At 47.1% G+C, this 19,001-nt stretch overlaps 5 protein-coding genes across 5 annotated transcripts; 2 read left to right on the top strand and 3 right to left on the bottom strand.

Moving 5' to 3' along the window:
- Positions 1-1,365: 1,365 nt before the first annotated feature.
- On the bottom strand, positions 1,366-3,102 carry C8Q69DRAFT_396782 (hypothetical protein; the record flags this gene model as incomplete). The annotated part of the gene is made up of 2 exons (XM_028627754.1): positions 1,366-2,107; positions 2,165-3,102. 2 exons carry the CDS (start codon positions 3,100-3,102, stop codon positions 1,366-1,368), a joined length of 1,680 nt encoding a protein of 559 aa, XP_028488779.1.
- A 1,094-nt stretch (positions 3,103-4,196) lies between these two features.
- Positions 4,197-6,391, bottom strand: C8Q69DRAFT_11961 (hypothetical protein). Its single transcript, XM_028625191.1, has 5 exons — positions 6,111-6,391; positions 5,850-6,054; positions 5,299-5,781; positions 5,057-5,242; positions 4,197-4,996 (listed from the first exon to the last, which is right to left on the bottom strand). Exons 1-5 carry the CDS (start codon positions 6,198-6,200, stop codon positions 4,530-4,532), a joined length of 1,431 nt encoding a protein of 476 aa, XP_028488778.1. The 5' UTR covers positions 6,201-6,391; the 3' UTR covers positions 4,197-4,529.
- Positions 6,392-12,556: 6,165 nt separating this feature from the next.
- Positions 12,557-14,732, top strand: C8Q69DRAFT_449913 (general substrate transporter). The gene is made up of 3 exons (XM_028629404.1): positions 12,557-12,954; positions 13,011-14,149; positions 14,221-14,732. Exons 1-3 carry the CDS (start codon positions 12,879-12,881, stop codon positions 14,545-14,547), a joined length of 1,542 nt encoding a protein of 513 aa, XP_028488777.1. The 5' UTR covers positions 12,557-12,878; the 3' UTR covers positions 14,548-14,732.
- A 718-nt stretch (positions 14,733-15,450) lies between these two features.
- Positions 15,451-16,124, top strand: C8Q69DRAFT_494526 (hypothetical protein; the record flags this gene model as incomplete). The annotated part of the gene is made up of 1 exon (XM_028632214.1): positions 15,451-16,124. The coding sequence occupies exon 1, from the start codon at positions 15,600-15,602 to the stop codon at positions 16,122-16,124; it is 525 nt and encodes a 174-aa protein (XP_028488776.1). The 5' UTR covers positions 15,451-15,599.
- A 208-nt stretch (positions 16,125-16,332) lies between these two features.
- Positions 16,333-18,568, bottom strand: C8Q69DRAFT_11894 (ASST-domain-containing protein). The gene is made up of 2 exons (XM_028625185.1): positions 17,982-18,568; positions 16,333-17,925 (listed from the first exon to the last, which is right to left on the bottom strand). Exons 1-2 carry the CDS (start codon positions 18,390-18,392, stop codon positions 16,528-16,530), a joined length of 1,809 nt encoding a protein of 602 aa, XP_028488775.1. The 5' UTR covers positions 18,393-18,568; the 3' UTR covers positions 16,333-16,527.
- Between the last annotated feature and the right edge of the window lie 433 nt (positions 18,569-19,001).

Genomic DNA, 19,001 nt, shown 5'->3' with positions numbered 1-19,001 from the left:
AGACAGTAAACTCTTTGTTAACGACGAGCTAACTGGCGATCAAAGTATTGTATCCACTGGTAGGCCAAATGGTCATTTATATATCCAGTATCAGATACTCCAATTACGGCATTAATATCTAGGAACTCAAACCATCCTGCTTAGAGTTGCTTGCCGACTAGGATAATAAAAGGAGAAAGCACCAATCTATTAGCACTTATTACCTCAACTATAGTGACTCTCTGGGAATCAGTACAATTACCCATATATAGCTTTTTTTAACGCTCTAAGGTAATAACTTGATTATCCTTCCCTTCTCCTACTTAAAAGCCTGACTCGTCCATGTTATAGAGATCCGCGGGTTATACATCAAGACCGACTAGCATTTATTCATAGCAACAATACCAGTCTCGTATATTATCCGGGCGATGAGCCTTTTTCCTTTCTGCATCAAGAGCTTATTGCCTTCATATATACATCTCAGGATGTCACAAGAGGAACCATTTAAGCTAGTATTCGCCGACTTTTGGCAAAGATATTAAGGGGTCTTGATGAGCTTAAGCTAAGATTGCATTTGCGCAACCAGTCACCATTTTTCGCATTATAGATAATCCAATTATATCTAGGCGTTTAATATACTCACAAATAGCAAGCTCCTGAGCTGGAGAGAATCATCGATTTGTTGGAAGTCTATTAGACCGTAAAACGCGACCGTTATAGCAAGAATGAAGATACAAATAAGGCACCTCAAACTAACGTGCAGCTTGCGCGATATTGGGTTTTGACTAGTCAGATAACATAGCGAGGGCATATTAGATCCTCTTTTCAATATCGCTATATAATTCAGGCATTGTGGTGGATTAGAAATAATATTGGAAGTTGAAATTTAATAAATCTAGACGATTTTTCGTTGAGCTGGGTGTTCGCGTTGAGGTGGCGGGACCGCACTACGCGCGGTCCTGACTAAGGGCCGATTAAACATCATAGCGGGACATTCGGAAAGTCTATGGTAGGCTATGCCCCATAACTGCAATTATTAATATTAATGGTACCATAAAAGTAACGAGGAACAAGCTTTGTTCACATTGAAGGTTAAATTCATTACGGTCATAGAAGACACTAACTCAAGATAATATGATATAGTCATGGTTCGCAGAAAGACAAGGAAAATGCAGACAGCCTTTGCTAAAGGACAAGGGACCTGTACGACTCCCGAAAACCGTCCTCAATATCAATGACTCCCCCAAAAGGTATATATCCCGATATCTAAACCAAAAACCCACATTCTAGATATGACGTTATGCATAAACATGTTGGAATAACGCAAACCGGATTCTAGCGATTCGACGAAAGCTGAAACATAGAAAACTTGAAACTGGTCAAGATTTAGTTCCTCGGTCGCACAGCGTTTGGAGGACTGTCCTCAACGCCGCTCACGATTGGTTTCGCGTCGAGGAGAGGAATGGAGTCAATGCTTGAGCCGGATGTCCCCCTCTCGGAATGTTTGTTCGTATCATCCAGCAGCTGCGCCCCTGTCGTCTGCACCCCGTCCGGGGTAAGTATGGGACTGGTAGTTCCTTCTGGGGAGGCTTGCCACTTGGCGACGTCCCTTCGTAGCTGTTCGAGCTCTTTCTGGAACCGCTTGCCAAAGACATCGATATAGTAGGTCGCGCCATTGTAGATACTCCAGATAAAGACAACACTGAGGAAGGCTGAACTAGCCCACTTATACCAGAACCAGATAGGACACGGAATCATGGTCAGGATGGCATAAAAATACTGAATCAACATGAATGCCGGTTCCTGCAGCACCTCAGGCAGACTCAAGACGATCTTTCCAATCCATGTCTTTGCATAGGATTTGCGCAGCCAGGTGAAGCTAGTGGGCCGTCCCGCAGCGATTTGCTCACGATGTCGGACGGTGATGAGGAAGTGATACGACAGCTGCCAGACAAGGTACGGAACCGTGGCCCATATCACCATATCACCGAGGGAATAGTGCTCTGGCGACGCAGGGTCGCTGTACTTGATGGCGTAAATCGCCGGGAACCTCTCCTTGAGGATTTCCGGGGCTGTCAGATGCGTGAGACAATGCAGGGCTGCTGGAGGCATGATATGGATAAAGACACTGTGTACAAGACGTCAGCAACTCTGCGGACACAGAAAACTGTTTTGACACACTTACCTGACGACTTTATCCATACTGTGGAAGACCATGGAGTTCCGCCACATAGCAATCGCAACAGCGTTATTTCCGTACGCCAAGCAATATGTGCTGATGAACAGTCTCTTCGAGTTCGGGAAGACGAAGAAGCTGAGCATACACATCATGTTGACAAAGTAACAGAGGTCAGCAAGGAAATAGTGGTAACCACGCTTCCGGTAGGTGTAGAACCGGATTGGCATAAAATAGGCCAGCTGACCGCTATACCACAAGTACAAGTATTCCGGGTATGCGCCAATTAAGTAACCGCTGATAAAGATATTCAATATACCGGCGATGAAAAACAACTTCTCTCGCAGAGTGACCGTCGACGTCTTATTCCACTGAGCTCCCAGGCGGTCGACAGATTCTCTCATCCGTCGACGGTATTTGTCTAGCTGTTCATCGGCGGTCGGAACGCGTCTCTTCCACTCTCCCACAACGCGATCCCTGGCCTGTAGTGACGTCGACTTCAATCTCTCGCGTTGTTTTCTGACGCGTTCTCTCTGAGCTGTCAACGTCTGCTGCCATCTCTCCAGCTTCTGATGCAATGCAAGGTTGTCTAAGATGTCGAAAACCGTAAGCTTGTCAAGCGGCGGGAAGGTATCCCAGTCTTCCTGGTACGAGCTGCTGTTTGAGAACGAAGGATTGCGCGACAACGCCCCAGGACTGGGGGGAACTGAAGAGAGTGCATCACTTGGAACTGAGAGCGGTTCCTGCTCGAGAGCCCCCGGGGTCGGGCTGTCGAAGGGATCCTCAGAAGTCAAGGATCCCTCGACTGCTGGCTCGGACCTTCTGCGTTGGGGGACACCGGAGTCGTCCATGAGGAGCTTCTGCTGGAAAGAAAATATTGTCGGTCCGTCGCGACTGTGAAGGGAGTATGACCGACTGATGAAACGGGAGAACGTCAGTATCGCCATGTTTATGCAGCGAGGCCACCGTCCGGGGTTCGATACACGGGTACACGGGACGAGAAGGCATCCAAGAACGTGAAGTCTATAAAAACAACGCGCAACTGCAGACAATACTCGCCCGAGAAACGAAGGGAAAGGACCCTGCGGGACGAGGAGCCATGAGAGATAGATATAGGCACTTACTCACAGTTTAGTTTCTTCAGAGCGGCAGGAGACTCCAGATGAACCGTGGAAACACCGTCCAGTCGTCTTCAGTATCTAACACGCATGACCTGGATGGCGATAAGCCTGTGAGGATGACAATCGGAACGTGCGGGGAGGCCAGGATGGTGAATGCGATGGCGAGAGAGACTCAGAGGGAGTCGTTGTTGCAGGTGCTCAGCAGCGTCATCATGGTTGGTGGACGAGAGCTGCCATGCGGGTGCTGCGCCTGAGGCACTCACGCGTTAGCACCTGGCGTCAAAGCTCGCGCCAACATTGAACATGGTCCATCTTGTCCATCTTGTCAATCTTGTCCATCTCTCGTCCGTGCATCTGCCGCTAAACATTACTCGATCTCAGTCTGGGCTTCATGGTGTAACCGATAACGGAAAATTTCCTGTCAACGCTGTGGATGAAGTGTGGCACATCAAGCACCCGGTATGGAAATCTTCTTCGGGCGATCGGAGTAGATACCAATACTCTACCATACAGAACTGTGTCTATCATTAGTCGATCACTACCCAAGTAGGTGCTAGATAAGTTAACTAATAGGGATTGTGTGCTTGCCGCGCTTCAGTTGGTCAGCGGAGTCCGTCACCGCCGCCTAAGTTACGCCCTCTCTGCTCAGACGATACTGGTGTCCATTTTGAAGTTCCTGCTGGTAGGTGATATTGTGCGGTGGGCCTGGTTTACTCGAGAGCAGTCAGTTAGATGGTGGGGACTACCTATACTAGTAGTAGTAACGCCTACATGTTATTAGTTTTCACACAACGAATGGAAAAAGAACGTACTCTCGGGAAATGGTATTTAGGAGCCTATCAATAATAATACGATACTAAATGGATAAAGAAACAATGCACAGAACAGGTAATCTGACCTCCGCCGTTCCCGTGTTTAACTAGATGCTGGTTCAAGTGACAGTGAGAACTAAAATCGGGCTGGAGGCCCTATTAGAATATATTAGATCTATAGCATCTATACAACCTGGGCTAAATAGAGTTTCATGTACTGTCTTTTCACAATAGGCCTGTTTCCATTATAGATCGTTCAAACCGGGGTTCCCTGGATATTAGAACCCGAGGCTCCACGGGATCCTTATCGTCTGACCCAAAAACCGTAATATAAACACCAGAAACCCTCAAGGGAGGCTAGCAATCCATGGCCACCTGTGCGAGCCTCATGTCCAGCTCCGTTATTCAGCAGACGATATAAGAATCAATCGAGAGTAACAATCAGTATCCATGGGGAAATATCGGTGATGTGTGGCCCGACGGATCCCACAAGGCAGGCTGTGGCGGCCGCCCTGGGGCGATCATTAACGGTTGGGTGAAATAGTTTGGCATGCACGATGGACCGACTTCATGCGGCGAAGCTGGTATACTACAAGAAGGAGCAATACCGAGAGCAAACTCGTGAGTCGCTTGTTTCAGCTGACCGCTGTCGGGGACATAGGGTGAGCAGTGGCTTTCTGGCGTCGAGTGCGGCATGCCGTTCCTCAAGCTGCTTAGGGATGGAAAGCCATCGTGTGGGAGCACCGGTCTCGAGATTTGTTCAGCCGTCACGCTGGGTCTCTTAGTCCCCACGGTCGATGCAGCAGCCGAGGAGCTCTGAGAATCACCGTCGGTATCCTGCTCATATTCAAACTCAATATTTGCGTCGGCCAGGTGGACTTGAGTGACGTAGATGATAGAATCGCCGTCTATAGGTATACGCATTAGCATTTCACGTTTGATGGCGCACTCAGGCGTCAGGTACTGACCGATCTCTCCTCGAAGATACCGTTCTTCCGCACTTCGAACGTTGTAAATTTCATCCAACACCTTTAGGCGTTCTGTCGGTTGAATCTGCCGCCTGACATCTTGCCCGGCATCTCTTAGCTTCTCAGCCGTGATCCCGTGGCTATCCCCGAGCTCACGGAGTATATGGATAAGGAGGCGAATCCGCTCTGACAATCAAGTTAGCCTGGACTGAAAGGACCTTGCCATGGATATTCTTCCTTGCCTGCTTTCAGAAGATGGTCTGGCTCCTTGTGAGTGACACCTTGGGGCCACCATCTTGGCTTTGTCATCTCCGGGTCCAGTCGCTGTTCAGGTGAGGAACCAGAGGCTATTTTCCGTCCATTATAAGGATGGTTCACTTGCTTGCGTGGCTCCACCAGTTTAATGAACGCCTTAGCGATCACCCGGCAGTTCAATTGTTGAAAAGCATCAAATGCCCTCTCGTAGTATTTCAGTATACGACTCTCATCGCCAACCTGCAACGCTGTCCGTCTGAAACTGGGACTAGAAGGAGTCGAGTCAGTCGATCCCCGACGATCTCCTTTCTGATCACGGCGCTTTGGGCTTCGTTTTTGGCGTTTGTTCTGTTGAAACTGCCAATCGCAAGGAATGAGTTCTTGTGATTTGTCGGCGCTGATCTGGTACCAATTGTGATTGTCTTCTAGTGACAACGAACCGCCGAGGCGTCGCTCTTGTATGCCTAACCCTACTCGTAACCATCTGTCAGTTCAATTGTTTCTCGATAATAATGCTACCTACGTCCAGAATACTGACCCGTAAAGGATGGAGATGTGCCTTGACTGTCCAGGGCAGCACATTTCAGAAAGCGCTCTTTGACCTCAGACGTGAAGATAGACTTTCCGCATCCTGCAACTGAAGGTGAAGCTTCTACCTCGAGCTCGCCATTTCCATTGATATACATCAAAGCAAAGTGCCGGTAGGGAATATTGAATGCTTTAGACCGGACAGGCAAGATCCGCTTTGATAGAGTTGGTCAGTCGCTTCACATTGGTTTCTTAGCACATCTATAAATACCTGGGTGTTTGACTGTAGGCCAATTCCATCATAAGGGAGCATCTGGTGGTGTTCCTCACCCCCCAGGGGCTTGCTGGCAGATTCCATCATCGAGCCCGTTAACAGAGCAGTTACTAGTCCGTCCCACTCGGATGACACCTTTGTTCGTGAATTAGACAGGGACAGGAAGGGTCTCCAGGAAAGCCAGTCAACGGTGTTTTATTGCCTTTGGATTGATTCTGGTTCATCCAAGTCTCATACTAGGGGGAAGCAACAGATGTGCGCGGTGATATGTCTATAGTGTGGAACAACCAACGATATATGAAAAGTGAAATCTCATCCAGACATAATAATGCCAGGCGGATAGGGCAGAGTAAATAAAGGGAATTTCCGAGAAGAGAACCAGCCTCGGCTCTAATCAGACTATGAGATCAGGCAGTACGACTACCCTCCCCGCCGATCTGCGACGGATTGTTCCACTCAAGATCTGAATATGGAGACATATGTCAAGCGGGAAGGGTCAAAGACACAAGACATGCGAGCTTCTGACTCGAGCTGGGATCTGATAGGCAGATTTTCAGCTTTGGCGCCCCGGGGAAGTTATCAAGAGCTGGGACGCGGCGTTTTACGGTCCATGGACAGTACAGGCGCTTGTCGCGTGGTGCTGTTCTCGAACCAGGAGGCGCTTCGGGCCGTGCAAGGACTCTAGACCGCTGTCCGAACCAGAGTACAGTAAAACCTGCCTATAACGAATCATTTTTTCCAGGCAGTCTAATTCGTAGTATAGAGGATTCGTTGTATGAAAAGTGGGTCTGTATTAGTAATATACGGATTTTTAGTGAAATTTTCGAATAAATTCCCTTAATTGGTAATTAATGATTAGGTAATCACTGACTAATAAGGTAAATCTGTACTTTTCTATAACGAATTGTATGGGAAAGGTCTGAAAAAATTAACGAATTTCGTAGTAGGAAGGAATAACGAATTTTGTATGGGAATTTGAATTTGACACGGTGTCAAATTCGTTGTGTAGAGGAATTCGTTATATGCGGTATCGTTATAAAAAGGTTTTACTGTATCATCGAGACAGTCTTGGTACCGGATCCGTCATAATAATAGGGCAAGATGGCATGAACATCCGGTCCTGGAGGCCATCGCATGGCCTATGCATTTGGCCATCTCTGCTTGGCCCATGGGGCGGGTTTCTTCGTGGAGTGTCTGAGCACGATTGAATGTGGATAACCTAGGAATGCCTTCAGACCAACAAAATGCTTTGTTTTTAAAAAGAATCAAGGGCCTCAAACTGGTGCCCTGGTTGAAGAGATCGTGTCCGTTCGAATCAGCGGGCCCTGGCAGCGGAGGCTGAAGACATCACAGATGATCGCACACATACCCATGAGTACACCCCAGCAGATCAACACAACCATACACGGTGCGATCGAGCTGCATTGGATCGGCCCTTTCCCGCAGTTCGTCGATTGCTCATGCGTCCACGCAAGAGACCGTGACGCCCTAGTTGTGAGTATAAAGTTTGGTATCATGTCTAGCTAGAGGATCTCCACTAAGTAAGTAGAGATCGAGCAGGATAGATCGCTGCAAGCCCATCCGCCAAGTGGTGACAATAATGACGCCTCGCAGAGCCTGGACAAATTGACAGGACTCCTCGATCCACCGCAAAGACATATGCACTGATATTATTATTATCTCCGCCTGAACTAGGACTGAGAATTGACGCTCAGATCCTTCCATTGGATTGTGCACAGACCTGCGCTGGCGGGGACATCCTTAATAGTCGCTGACGGAAGCACCAAGTCTCGTTCCGGTCGAACAGGATTAAATCCATCATGTTTGTTCCAACTTCCAAGAATCTAGCGTTCGGAGTTGGAAATAAAAATAGTCTGCTTCAAAGTACCTACCCACGAACCCGCTTACTACTGTACAACCCATTTCCGGCACACGATCTCCTTCACTAAACGATCCCACAACCTGGGACGGATCCTGACAGCCGTGTCCTGTGCTCCCTTAAAATGGCGATTATGGTATGATTGTTATTATTATACAGGATGATCCTTGTGGCGTCGCCACAGGAGGGTTCATATTTCCAGGCACCTACTCTAAACTCTTCATTGCTTGGTTCTAGCCCTCTTCCGTGCACTTGGCGACTCAGAGATGGACGCACTCAATGATATGTTAATCTAGAACCCTATTCTGACCGTATCTAGTACCGCCACATTGGGCCATCGCCTTCGTGTCCTGCCTTTGGAAGTGCGAGGCGCCCCTTGCCAAAGATCCGCCCTCCTTCACAGCTCCCCCAAAGCAAGGCATGAAAAGCACACGCGTATGTTGACTCTGTCCCGCTAGTGGCTCGCTTCGAGGTCAACCAGTCGGCTGGCTTTTGTAAATCTTGAGTCCTCCTTATGCAAGGCAATCACAGCACCCAGCCGGTATTCTCCTCCGGTGTTGTGCTCCCAGGTATAATATCGAGAGAGGCTAGAATCTCACAGGCATAGTTTGCAGGTATACGAGCTGGTGAACCCTGCGTAGGGCTTGTACAACCTTTCGTTGATAGCCTTTATTTTCAGCAGAAAAACGTCATCTCGCTTTTTTCAGCGGTGAGGAAATCCCTGATTATGATTCAATACTCCGTAATCCAAAGTGTTGCCGATGCCTTCAATCACAAGGCAAGCCACGTATGCTAAGGACAGGGTTCTTGAACGTTTCCTGCAGTGCATAGGCCTAGAAGCCACATCACCCCGCGGGGTTTGGCAAGAGATGCCTGCTGGATATTATATCCGAGTTCTGATGGTCACCGCCAGCGTCTGGAAGCACCCCCTATTAAGTGTTGACGGACTTCCTCGGAAAAGCTATATGAGGACAGTTAATCATCCCGGGATGTCGATCTTTTGCTATCTCTGTAGCCTTCGGATTGACAAGGGACATCGGTGCCCATCGCCACTTCTTCGTTTGACGGAAAACAATGAAGACAAGTATTGAGATGATAAGAGACTTCTTCAGCTCAACTCTATGATACTGTGCACTTGTAGATATGGCCATTCTCCGCCCCATGCCGTGGTGAGCTGGGAATAGCCTCAACCAATAATGATAAACACGAAGGACCAGGAAGTATTATCCGGGGCTCTAAAGCGATGTAAGTGGTTGAAATGTGGTTATTGGCGGGCCATTTATCTGACTAGCAGTTGCGGTTGCGTCGGCGGAAAAAAAGCAATATAGTGGCAATTTACATTCCCTGCACATGAACTGGAAAGTCAGTGGCATACCTAATCTACAGACAGACAGATTCGTTCTGCAGCACCTTCGATCTGGGTTATGCCAAGAGATACGCCGACTTCCAATCCTGATGGCATATGCACATAGGATCGAAAAATGGGCCCCCTCCGTAGATGCATCTTGGTCTCTATCCCTGTCCCGTGTTGCCATCCATCGCAAGGCGACCTATGTTAGAATTTTATGGAGCTACAGTGATATTACGTGCGTAAGTGTGCTTCATTTCGCCTTGTATATAACCCTCCTCGCCGACAATCATGATCCCTGCAGCCCCCTCGCGATCAAACAGATGGGAATCCTCATCTCACCTCGCATCGTGGTGGGCACCCATGCTTACACGGATAGATTCGGTGCCAATATAGATCAACGTGCAAGGATAGCTTCCAATGGCAGGGGGCGGCTGGGATTGATTGTTGATGGCTTTCTGCCAGTCGACCAAAAAGGAAAACTCCTTGTTGGTCTGTCTGGATCTCTAACAGTTGTTTTACTAATGTCAAGGTCGGTTTAAGATAATACATTTGGGCAGCAAAAGACAATCAAGGCCTTTAAGGAACGAAATGATCGCCCAAGACATGGAATTACGACTCTTATTTGCTACGGAAGAGGCTTCCTGTGACAGTGTCGATCCATACATACACGAGATCTGAGAACAATAAGATATTTCTTTGAGTAATTGAGATGCGTCTTATGAGATAAACCGTCATTATCAGCGGGGAAACTGAGTTGTACTGATTCTACCGCTTGTTCTAGGCTGCGAATATCTAAATAGTCTACGTTACTCGAAAGGGGCAGGATAATGTATTGAGCGAGCACGGAACTGAGGTGAGAAATATAGAATTGTTCATATTTGAGTAAACAAACACAACGTATAATGGCAAAGTCGTTGTATTCAAAGCTACTTCTCGTGAAGACCCACCGATTCCAAGCCAATCGCGAAAGTTGGTCAACCATTTTGCTTTGATAGGAGGTAACCATTGTACCAATAATGTTATTGACCTCATCTACAATTTCTGACTTCACTCCCCTTGTCTCGCTATCTATATTTCGATATGCTCCCATTAATCTCAGGGCTAATACTGAAGAATCTGTCATCCTTTTCCACTAATGCCGGCAATTATCAGCCTGTGCTGAGGACACGAGATAAACATATTGACTCAAATACTCTAAGCTTTGACGCCAATGGAGCTTATTTGAGCCTCGGCACCAACGTGTATGTATGTTGTCGAATCCAAAGCACGGAAGCATGGTATGATTTGAACCACCTAGTTTATATATCTAGGCTGTTTGACTTGCTTACTTGATTCTAGATCGGGGGGATATTAACTCCATATTCAACTCTATAGCATACAGATCATCGAGAACCTAGTGACCTAGTGGGTTTCATCCTATACTTAGGATATTAAAGAACCTGCTGCAAACGGATGATATGACAGACTACCTGGACGTACGTTTTGTGCGCCGACACTATGTACGCACTGCCAAATACAGCTGTTTTCCTATATCAGAACTTTATATAATGGACTAATCCTACAAATATAGAGATCCTGGCCAATGATAATCTTATCTCTTTTCATTATTATTCGTGATACACATATTATTAATCTGCGGCAGTAATATGTATTTCGTGGATGTTTTCCACAATGTTTCTGGTCGCTTTGGGAACCTGCATAGATGGCTTGACGCAAGCGACGGGCTTGTGACACAATATCTTCCTATCATATGTTAAGACCTTCGGTTAATAGTTGCGTCATGAACCACTATGCCATTCTAAAGGTGTCAGTTAGTAATTCCTTACCAACCACGAGAAGAAAGCTAAGAAGTTCGGTCTCTACACTGAGAAGCCGAAGGACCGCAATTGCTGACAGTCATGCAAACATTACGTGATCGAGTTTGACGATATATCACTTGGACTTGTCTTAACCGAGGGGCACTGCTAATAAGTCTCCAGTTGTTGGACTTATTCTGACCCCCGTCGGGCTTTCTCTGATCTTCCTTCCATGCAGTCTCGCGACATCTGCGCCACATGAATAGCGCAGCGGATACATCATTGCTATGCTAGTTATAGGAGCGGTGTGTCTTGACGGCTTCGCTGTATGGGAGAAATACCTCGCCCTATCCGGTACCTTTCGTGGAAGTTTCTGAAGGAGAGGAATATTATCGCTGGATGCCTAGTTTATGGCTTCAAGTTCGTTTCTAATCAGTATGTCTCCTGCTATAATAACCCTTGTTGTTCTGTGCTGGTTGTCTGGGGTTTATTGGGATCTGTTCGTGCCGCCATAAGCGAGACCATCGCCAGTGCATTGTTGACGAAGGCATAACCCAAGCAGCTTTATGAGGATCTTCCTGAAAGCAGCAAGCACCTCGCATCTACTATCTACACATAGATCGTTAACCAGAGGGCGTATTCCATTACAGGTTCCACACGAGAGGTTATTATTGCAGCATAAGGCAGTGTGATAACCAAGATGTTCATTGCCGGGGTATGCTTCGTTTCGCCATTGGTATTGTTAACGCCTTTTCATATTGAGGGATGTCTGTATAAAAAGGCTTGAAAAGACCAGGGGCACACCGTCAAAGGTTAACGTGAGGTGGCTGGTTTTACATGCCTACGGACATTTGTCTCGGCTGAGGGTGCTCTTGTCCCCTCCTGGGATACTTTTGTTTCCTTGACTACAGTTACTATTATAAAAGCTTACTTGATAGAATTGAGTTAGATTTGAAATCATATTCACTCCTTATGCATTTACGACTCTACTCTTGTTCTGCATTACTCTGCAAAGGAGAACTACCCCATAAACACAAAGAGGTTTCTAGAGAATCCATGTTCCTAAGCCAAATGTTCCGGTGTTCAGTATCTGGAGAGATAATGTACTTCCAACGACCATTTCAGTAACAGAATTTTTCACAAGAAGCGCATCTTTCATACTGATGTCAGTCCTTTATACCATATAAGTTCTTAGGACTGGGATCTCTTGATTGACGGTGGATAGGCGGAATCTGGGGTAGTATCCTTCCACGAATCGCTAGAGATTCTGTTGTTTTCCTGTCTCCACCAAATCGATATTAACCGGGTTGGTCAACGCTACAATCGGATTCAACCGACGAAGGCGTCGTCTTAAGGCACGGACATCGATCCCGCTCATTGAATTGGCGGAAAAACTCCCAGCGAGGGCGATTGACCACGGACGGTTCGTATCTCTGTCACGAGCGGCATTCCCCCGCCAAATCTGCGAATGCTTCTCCACGCTTCCCCAGACCCCAGACAAGCCACTCAACAGGTAACAGGTTAGTCAAAGACTCGAAGCTTCTCGAGTGGAGCTCAGGTCCTTAGTATCGTTGTAAAAGCCCAGAATCAGTCCACTGCATTCTGATGGACTGACCCGTTTCAGAAAATCGTGATTCTTGCTCGGGCCTATATATTAGAGATGGCGCCTCTCAAGTTGCAGGGGCTGTCTTTCACTTTTGTACTCCTTGGAGTGGCTTTTCGAGTCATAGTCCTCCATCATGGCGTTCTTCGTGTTCAAGAACTACCGGGTGTACATCCTGACCTTGGTAGCCTATCTGGGCTCCTTGCTTTTCGGTACATGCTGCTTCTGAGTAGGTCTTGATTAAAACCATACTGATTCCTGTTTCTAGGCTATGACACAGGTGTGATGGGCAGTGTCCTTGCTCTTTCGAGCTTTAAAAAGGACTTTGGCCTTCCAACTGGGTCAGACGGTTTCGCGTCCGACAAGAATGCCCAAGTATCATCCAATGTCGTATCATTGTTGACAGCTGGCTGCTTCTTCGGCGCCATTCTCGCTGCTTACATCAATGATCGAGTGGGCCGTCGGTACTCGCTTATGATCTTCTGTGCTGTCTTCCTGGTTGGTGCAGCGGTCCAGGTTGGCTCTCATCATGAGATCGGCATGATCTACGGAGGGCGTGTAGTTGCAGGACTGGGAATTGGAGGCATGTCCAGTATCACTCCTGTGTTTGTCAGTGAGAATGCACCGCCTCAGATTAGGGGTAGAGTCGCTGGTGCGTTCCAGTTTATGCTGGTTATTGGTAGTACTTTTGCCTACTGGCTAGACTACGGCGTTTCCATCCATATCCCTGAAGGCACCAAGCAATGGCGCATCCCAGTAGGGATTCAGCTTATTCCAGGTGGCTTGATGTTCGTTGGGCTATTTTTCCTCAAGGAATCACCGCGCTGGCTTATGAAGCAGGGCCGCAGCGAAGAGGCTCTCAAATCACTTTCCTACATCCGAAACGAGTCTGAGGACAGTGAAATAGTGCGACAGGAACTGGCCGAAATAAAGACAGCGATCGATGAAGAGGTCGCAGCCACAGAGGGTGTCACCTGGAGGGAGTGCCTACGCAAGGGAAACCGCTACAGGCTTTTCCTGGCCTTCGTCCTAATGTTCTGGCAGCAGTTCTCAGGTACCAATTCGATCGGTTATTACGCGCCGCAGATATTCCAGACCGTGGGATTGAGTAAGACTGATTCTTCGTTGTTCGCTACCGGTATCTATGGGACTGTCAAGATCGTGGCCACGGGCATTTTTCTCTTGATTGGTATTGATAAATGGGGACGAAAACCCAGTCTGATTGGTGGAGCTGCCTGGATGGCCGCTATGATGTTTATTATCGGTGCGGTCCTGGCTACACATCCTCCAAATGTGGACGCCACGAATGTTTCTCATGCGTCAATTGCAATGGTGGTAATGATCTACCTTTATGTCATTGGATATTCAGCATCCTGGGGTCCGACACCTTGGGTTTACCTTGGCGAAGTATGTCCAAAGATCTAGTATCTGCTGTCTTATATCTCAAGAATTCGGGCTAACATACTCCGTGTATCTAGATCTTCCCAACCCGTCTCCGCTCGTATGGTGTCGGCCTTGGAGCAGCTACTCAATGGCTTTTTAACTTCGTTATCACCGAAATAACTCCCCATGCCGTCAATAAGATTGGCTGGAGGACGTTCCTCATGTTCGGCATCTTCTGTCTGGCCATGGGTGTCTTTGTGATCATATTCTTCAAAGAAACAAAAGGCCGGACCTTGGAAGAGATGGATCTTATCTTTGGTGCTATCGACGAAGAGCAGAGACGCGCTGATGTTGAGAGTACTCTACATAAGAATGAGGTCATTCATACGGAGCACGTTCAGGAGCCTGTTGCGACGAAGTGATTAGGCGTAAATGAGCTTCGTGAACACTTATGTATGGCTTTTGAGCGTTATATTCGCTATGTATGTTACATGTATTGAAAATGTTTGTGCTTTTCTTTTTCCCTATACTTTAACTTTCCATCTCCAGTCCCAATTTTTAGGGCGCCCATCTTGACATGGTCAGAAAAAAACGAGACCAGTCAATAAGTAGCGGGGCGGAGTAAAACCCAACAAGAACCCTCGATGTAGTTGCTTGAAGCAGCTCTCCACCAACCGCCATGAGCAAAACTCCCAAAGCAGCAACACAGAAAATGGTACCATCCAACCGGCCGTATTCCCCTGTGCGGCAAAGCGTGTCCAGCGCAGACAGAAGCAAGGGCAAGCCATGCTCCGAAGCCAAATCAAAGATTTCGACAGTTAAGAAGGATGGATCGTAGCCAGATACCCAGGCAGCTATATGTCATCAGACAGCTAGTGGCAGAATACATAGATGAGGTATCATACAGTAGGCGATTCCGTAGCAGACATCCCCTTTTCTCCTAACGAAAACGTCCTCGTCGTCAAAAGCTTAATATATAATGGAGTGTAGAAGTCTTTTCTATTCAACAATGCGGGGCAATTACTATCGTCCTCGTATCGAAATTTACCGAGAATTGAATGAATTTACCCCGGTTATCTATACATTACTGCTAATGACAGTAAATAGATATGTTAATTAATCGTGTAAAAGACTCTGATTTCTATCAATAATAAGCCGAAATTGGGTCGATCATGGTCCATCATCAGATTACCAACGACGGAGTGATGCAGGCAGTTATGAACAGGAGAACATGCTGGACAAAACGGAAGGCAACTTTAAGGTTGCGAATTCGAAGTGCGAAGTTGTGAATTTCACGACTGCCTTAACGTCATCATGATCCCAAATAGCAAATTGATAGAGATAGCAAAGAAAAACAAACGGACATCAAGTGTGCTAGTCTGAAATAGTTTTAATTCTTCCAAGATAAAAAATTCCATTCCCATCCTAACTCCCTCCGTTACAATTGGAAGTATAAACCATCAAACAAACAACAATGTCAGATACGCAAGTTGATATCATCACCAGCATACGCGTCACCGTCAAAACAACCACTCCATATGACGCTGTCCTCGACCGACTAAATGTCGAAGTGCAACGAAACTGGCCCGCAACAAAGTCCTCTCTCGACCACATCCTAGAATCCACATCCAAGGCGGATTTTGAGCGCTACTTTCAAATAAATGCCGGTCCTTCCGGCTTCGTTCAGTTTTACAGTATGGAGCACAATAAGTGGCTGAAGCTCTTCGACATCGGTAACGGGCGGAGATGCAGAAGAGTGCTGTTGGGGAATCCGCTGGTTGCGAAAACGATGCTGAAACATGAGTTGGGCGCGGGTCTTTATGTTCCTGTTGAATTACTCCTGTTGGAGACGGAGGATAAGAAGAGTACGGAGGTGATTTATATCTTGCCGAGTAGTTTGATTGCGAGTGTTAATAAAGGGAATGAAGAGCTGAAGAAGGCAGCGAAGGCTCTCGATGATAAGTTCGAGTTTCTTATTAAGAGGATTACTATGCCGTAGTAAAGGTTGAAACAAAAGCCGCTGAAAGATAATAATAATACTTAACTGCTCAACATTATCTGTTGTTTAACAGACCACTAACTACATCATCCAATGAAAAAGTGAACTCAAATTCTTAGAACTGCCGTAATACAGCTCGATTATCCGGTACATACAACATATGTATATAAAAAATGGAGCGGATATATAACTGATCAGTTATCATTATCACTAGTTTGATGTCTATACTGTTCTATCGATTAATGTTATTAACACAAGCGGAACTATGGCAGTCTCCAATGCCAAAAAAGAAACGCCATGCAATGCAAATTCGCTCATGCTATATGTTAACAATTTCGATACCTTATCTGCGCCAACAAAAGCGACAATTATCAACAGGAGAAACAAATAAAGATGTGTGAGATCACTGTGGCTCGTTGAGAGTGTCTATATTGTAGTGAAAATCCGCATTTTGCAGGAGTGAAAATTCCACCTCGTCGATAAACTCCTCGTTAGCGATGAAGTCTTCAATGCCCCCGCGCGAAACCTTCTTTTTCTGCTTCTTTGCACGTTGGAAGCGATCTAACAACCGCATTGATGCCCACCATGCAATGACCAAGAAGATCGTAGTAGAAAACGCCGTTGAAAAGAACACAAGCCATTTGGTGTTGGTGACTTGTATGTCCAAACCGTTAGTGGTGATATTCTGCGATGGGTCCCATTCCACTGATAAAGTCGAACCTAAGGCAATTCCCTTGGCATCCAGAGCGGAAATGCGGATGAACCGATGCACATTGTCAGGCGGAATGGGTATTTCAGTCTCGAATCCTTCCTTGGGCCGGGAGTCGATAGTCAGGTACTCGTCTTCGTCAGCAGCCTTCGAATCTGCACCTTCGAGAACCCAAGTCACAACTTCTGTTGCCCCGTTCCAGCTCACGTAGGTAGTATTGCCCTGGAGAGTAATGTCCGGATCGGTCTTTGGAAATCCAACCCATGAATGCTTGAGGACTCGATATGACGTGACTTCCGAAGTGCCGAAACCGAGCTGAGGACCAAAGTGAACGTCGCACAGCACCTCCCCGTCCACGGAGAATTCAGTCCAAGCAGGATTCGACCCGTAGCCGATGAGAATATTGCCCGAATCGAGCAGTTGTAAGGAGCCCTGAGACTGACTGCTGAGATTGTGCGGATTCCAGTACTCGTGTCGGACGTTGACTGTCATCTTTTCCTGGTCGACGTCCAAATAGAGTCCGCGACTGATATGTTCAGGGTCCGCCGGACCACGGGAGGCGTTGTCAAATAATGTGATAGCCGTTCCGTTATCAGCAAAGCGCGCATGGTGCTGCCAGCGAATGTTCGTTGCAGCACCTCCAGAAAGGTCCTTGAACATGTTTTTCTTCCCTCCTAGCTTCCAGATGACATCTCCCGTCTTCCCATCGATGTACGCTATACAGCTCATATATCGCGACGATATCAAGTAGTTTCCCTTGGAGTCTTTGTCGACACTGTTGATATGGAAGAAGTCCCAGGGTCGATCCTTGCTTCCAGAGCCTACCCGGGCGACATATCCTTCGGTGAAATCGAAATGCTCGGAGGCGCGCCACTGGAAGAGCGCTTCGCCTGTCTCGATATTAAGTTCCTGGAATACGCCATCCCAAATCCATCCTTTTACAGGTCCGTACATCGATGTGAGATTTGCCTGGACGACTTCGTAGATGGTCACAAGGGCCGTTTCATCATGTGTAATGTGAAATTCATGGAGATCGCCGCGTAGTCCATTCGCTGCACCGATCGTGAACGCTTCCTCATACGAGGAGTCCAGCTTCGATGCATCAGACCCAGTTACGAACAAATTCAATGTCTTCAAGTGAATCTTACCATATAATACATCCCCTCGCCATGTCCTATTGCATCATTGCCGGCCCAAAACGTTAGGTAATCCTCTCCCTTGTACGTGTATTTACTCAACCCATAAGGTTGAACATAGTCTTCGGCCCTCCAGACGAGATTTCCTTTGGCATCGAGAATCATGGGTCCCGGAGATGGAACCTGACCACCCCGGAGGGAGAGCATAGTATACTGGCCATCATCGCATCGATTGCTGCGCTGCAGAAAATCTACCACGGGGCCGATAATATGCGACGAGTGGTACGTCTGTTGCGGCCATTCTCCAAATTCTCCGTTCTCGTAGTTATCGGATTGGTAATAGGCTTCCACGTCAGCCAGGACGGGAGATATCAAATCAGCCAGGCAAAAGATAACGATACTAAGGGCAAGATGACCCAGCATAGCGAGACACAGAATAATCGAATGTAAATGTCATATCCCCGGTTTTCATAGGAACTATTTGCCTTTGCTGGAGCCGCGTAGTTGGCCTCAAAATATCAAACGATCGTTGTCTCTTGGTGGGGCTTGGCGTCGTGGACCATAAATCCTTAGTGCAAAAGGCGTTGATGTCCTAGATCATTCATTATTCATTCATTCATTCATTCGTCTGAACGCGATTGAGTTTTGTGACAGACAATCTCTTCACGAACGGCATGCTGACGGAGTCTACGAGCCACTTGCAGGACCCTGATGTTGTTTCTCGTCGTCATCGTCGTTAAGTTGTCAGATGTCAGAACTCGAAAGATCCTATGGATTTACAGGTTTGTCGGGACTCGGCAAATCCCAATGCACGGGCCTGTGTTAAGTATCTCCACTTGGACTCTCGGCCAAAGCAGTGGCTTTCCTGCAACTATCGTATCGGTAGAACAGTCGTAGAATGTTCTCCGCATCGTGTCTTGGGGACATTGTTGATCTGAAGCCTGGTTAGAAATGGCAGTGACATGAGGGTTGTTCAGAAACCATGACCTCAGAAGACAATAGATAAGAATGCCAAATGATCTATCTGTCTAC

This window comes from Paecilomyces variotii, assembly GCF_004022145.1.
Source record: "Paecilomyces variotii strain CBS 101075 chromosome Unknown C8Q69scaffold_1, whole genome shotgun sequence".
Lineage (NCBI taxonomy): Eukaryota > Fungi > Ascomycota > Eurotiomycetes > Eurotiales > Thermoascaceae > Paecilomyces > Paecilomyces variotii.
The sequence above is the reverse complement of the archived record's forward strand: the minus strand, read 5'-3'. Positions and strand labels throughout refer to the sequence as shown.

Bases quoted from the DNA above. Each gene is read 5' to 3' on its own strand.
- C8Q69DRAFT_11961 (XM_028625191.1), bottom strand. From the start codon at position 6,200: ATGATGGAATCTGCCAGCAAGCCCCTGGGGGGTGAGGAACACCACCAG. The intron at 6,055-6,110 runs GTATTTATAGAT...ACTCTATCAAAG, and splicing joins GCCTACAGTCAAACACCCAG to CGGATCTTGCCTGTCCGGTC. The intron at 4,997-5,056 runs GTCAGTACCTGA...GTATACCTATAG, and splicing joins GTATCTTCGAGGAGAGATCG to ACGGCGATTCTATCATCTAC.
- C8Q69DRAFT_449913 (XM_028629404.1), top strand. From the start codon at position 12,879: ATGGCGTTCTTCGTGTTCAAGAACTACCGGGTGTACATCCTGACCTTG. The intron at 12,955-13,010 runs GTACATGCTGCT...TCCTGTTTCTAG, and splicing joins TCTGGGCTCCTTGCTTTTCG to GCTATGACACAGGTGTGATG. The intron at 14,150-14,220 runs GTATGTCCAAAG...CCGTGTATCTAG, and splicing joins CTTGGGTTTACCTTGGCGAA to ATCTTCCCAACCCGTCTCCG.
- C8Q69DRAFT_11894 (XM_028625185.1), bottom strand. From the start codon at position 18,392: ATGCTGGGTCATCTTGCCCTTAGTATCGTTATCTTTTGCCTGGCTGAT. The intron at 17,926-17,981 runs GTAAGATTCACT...GATGCATCGAAG, and splicing joins GCGAGGGGATGTATTATATG to CTGGACTCCTCGTATGAGGA.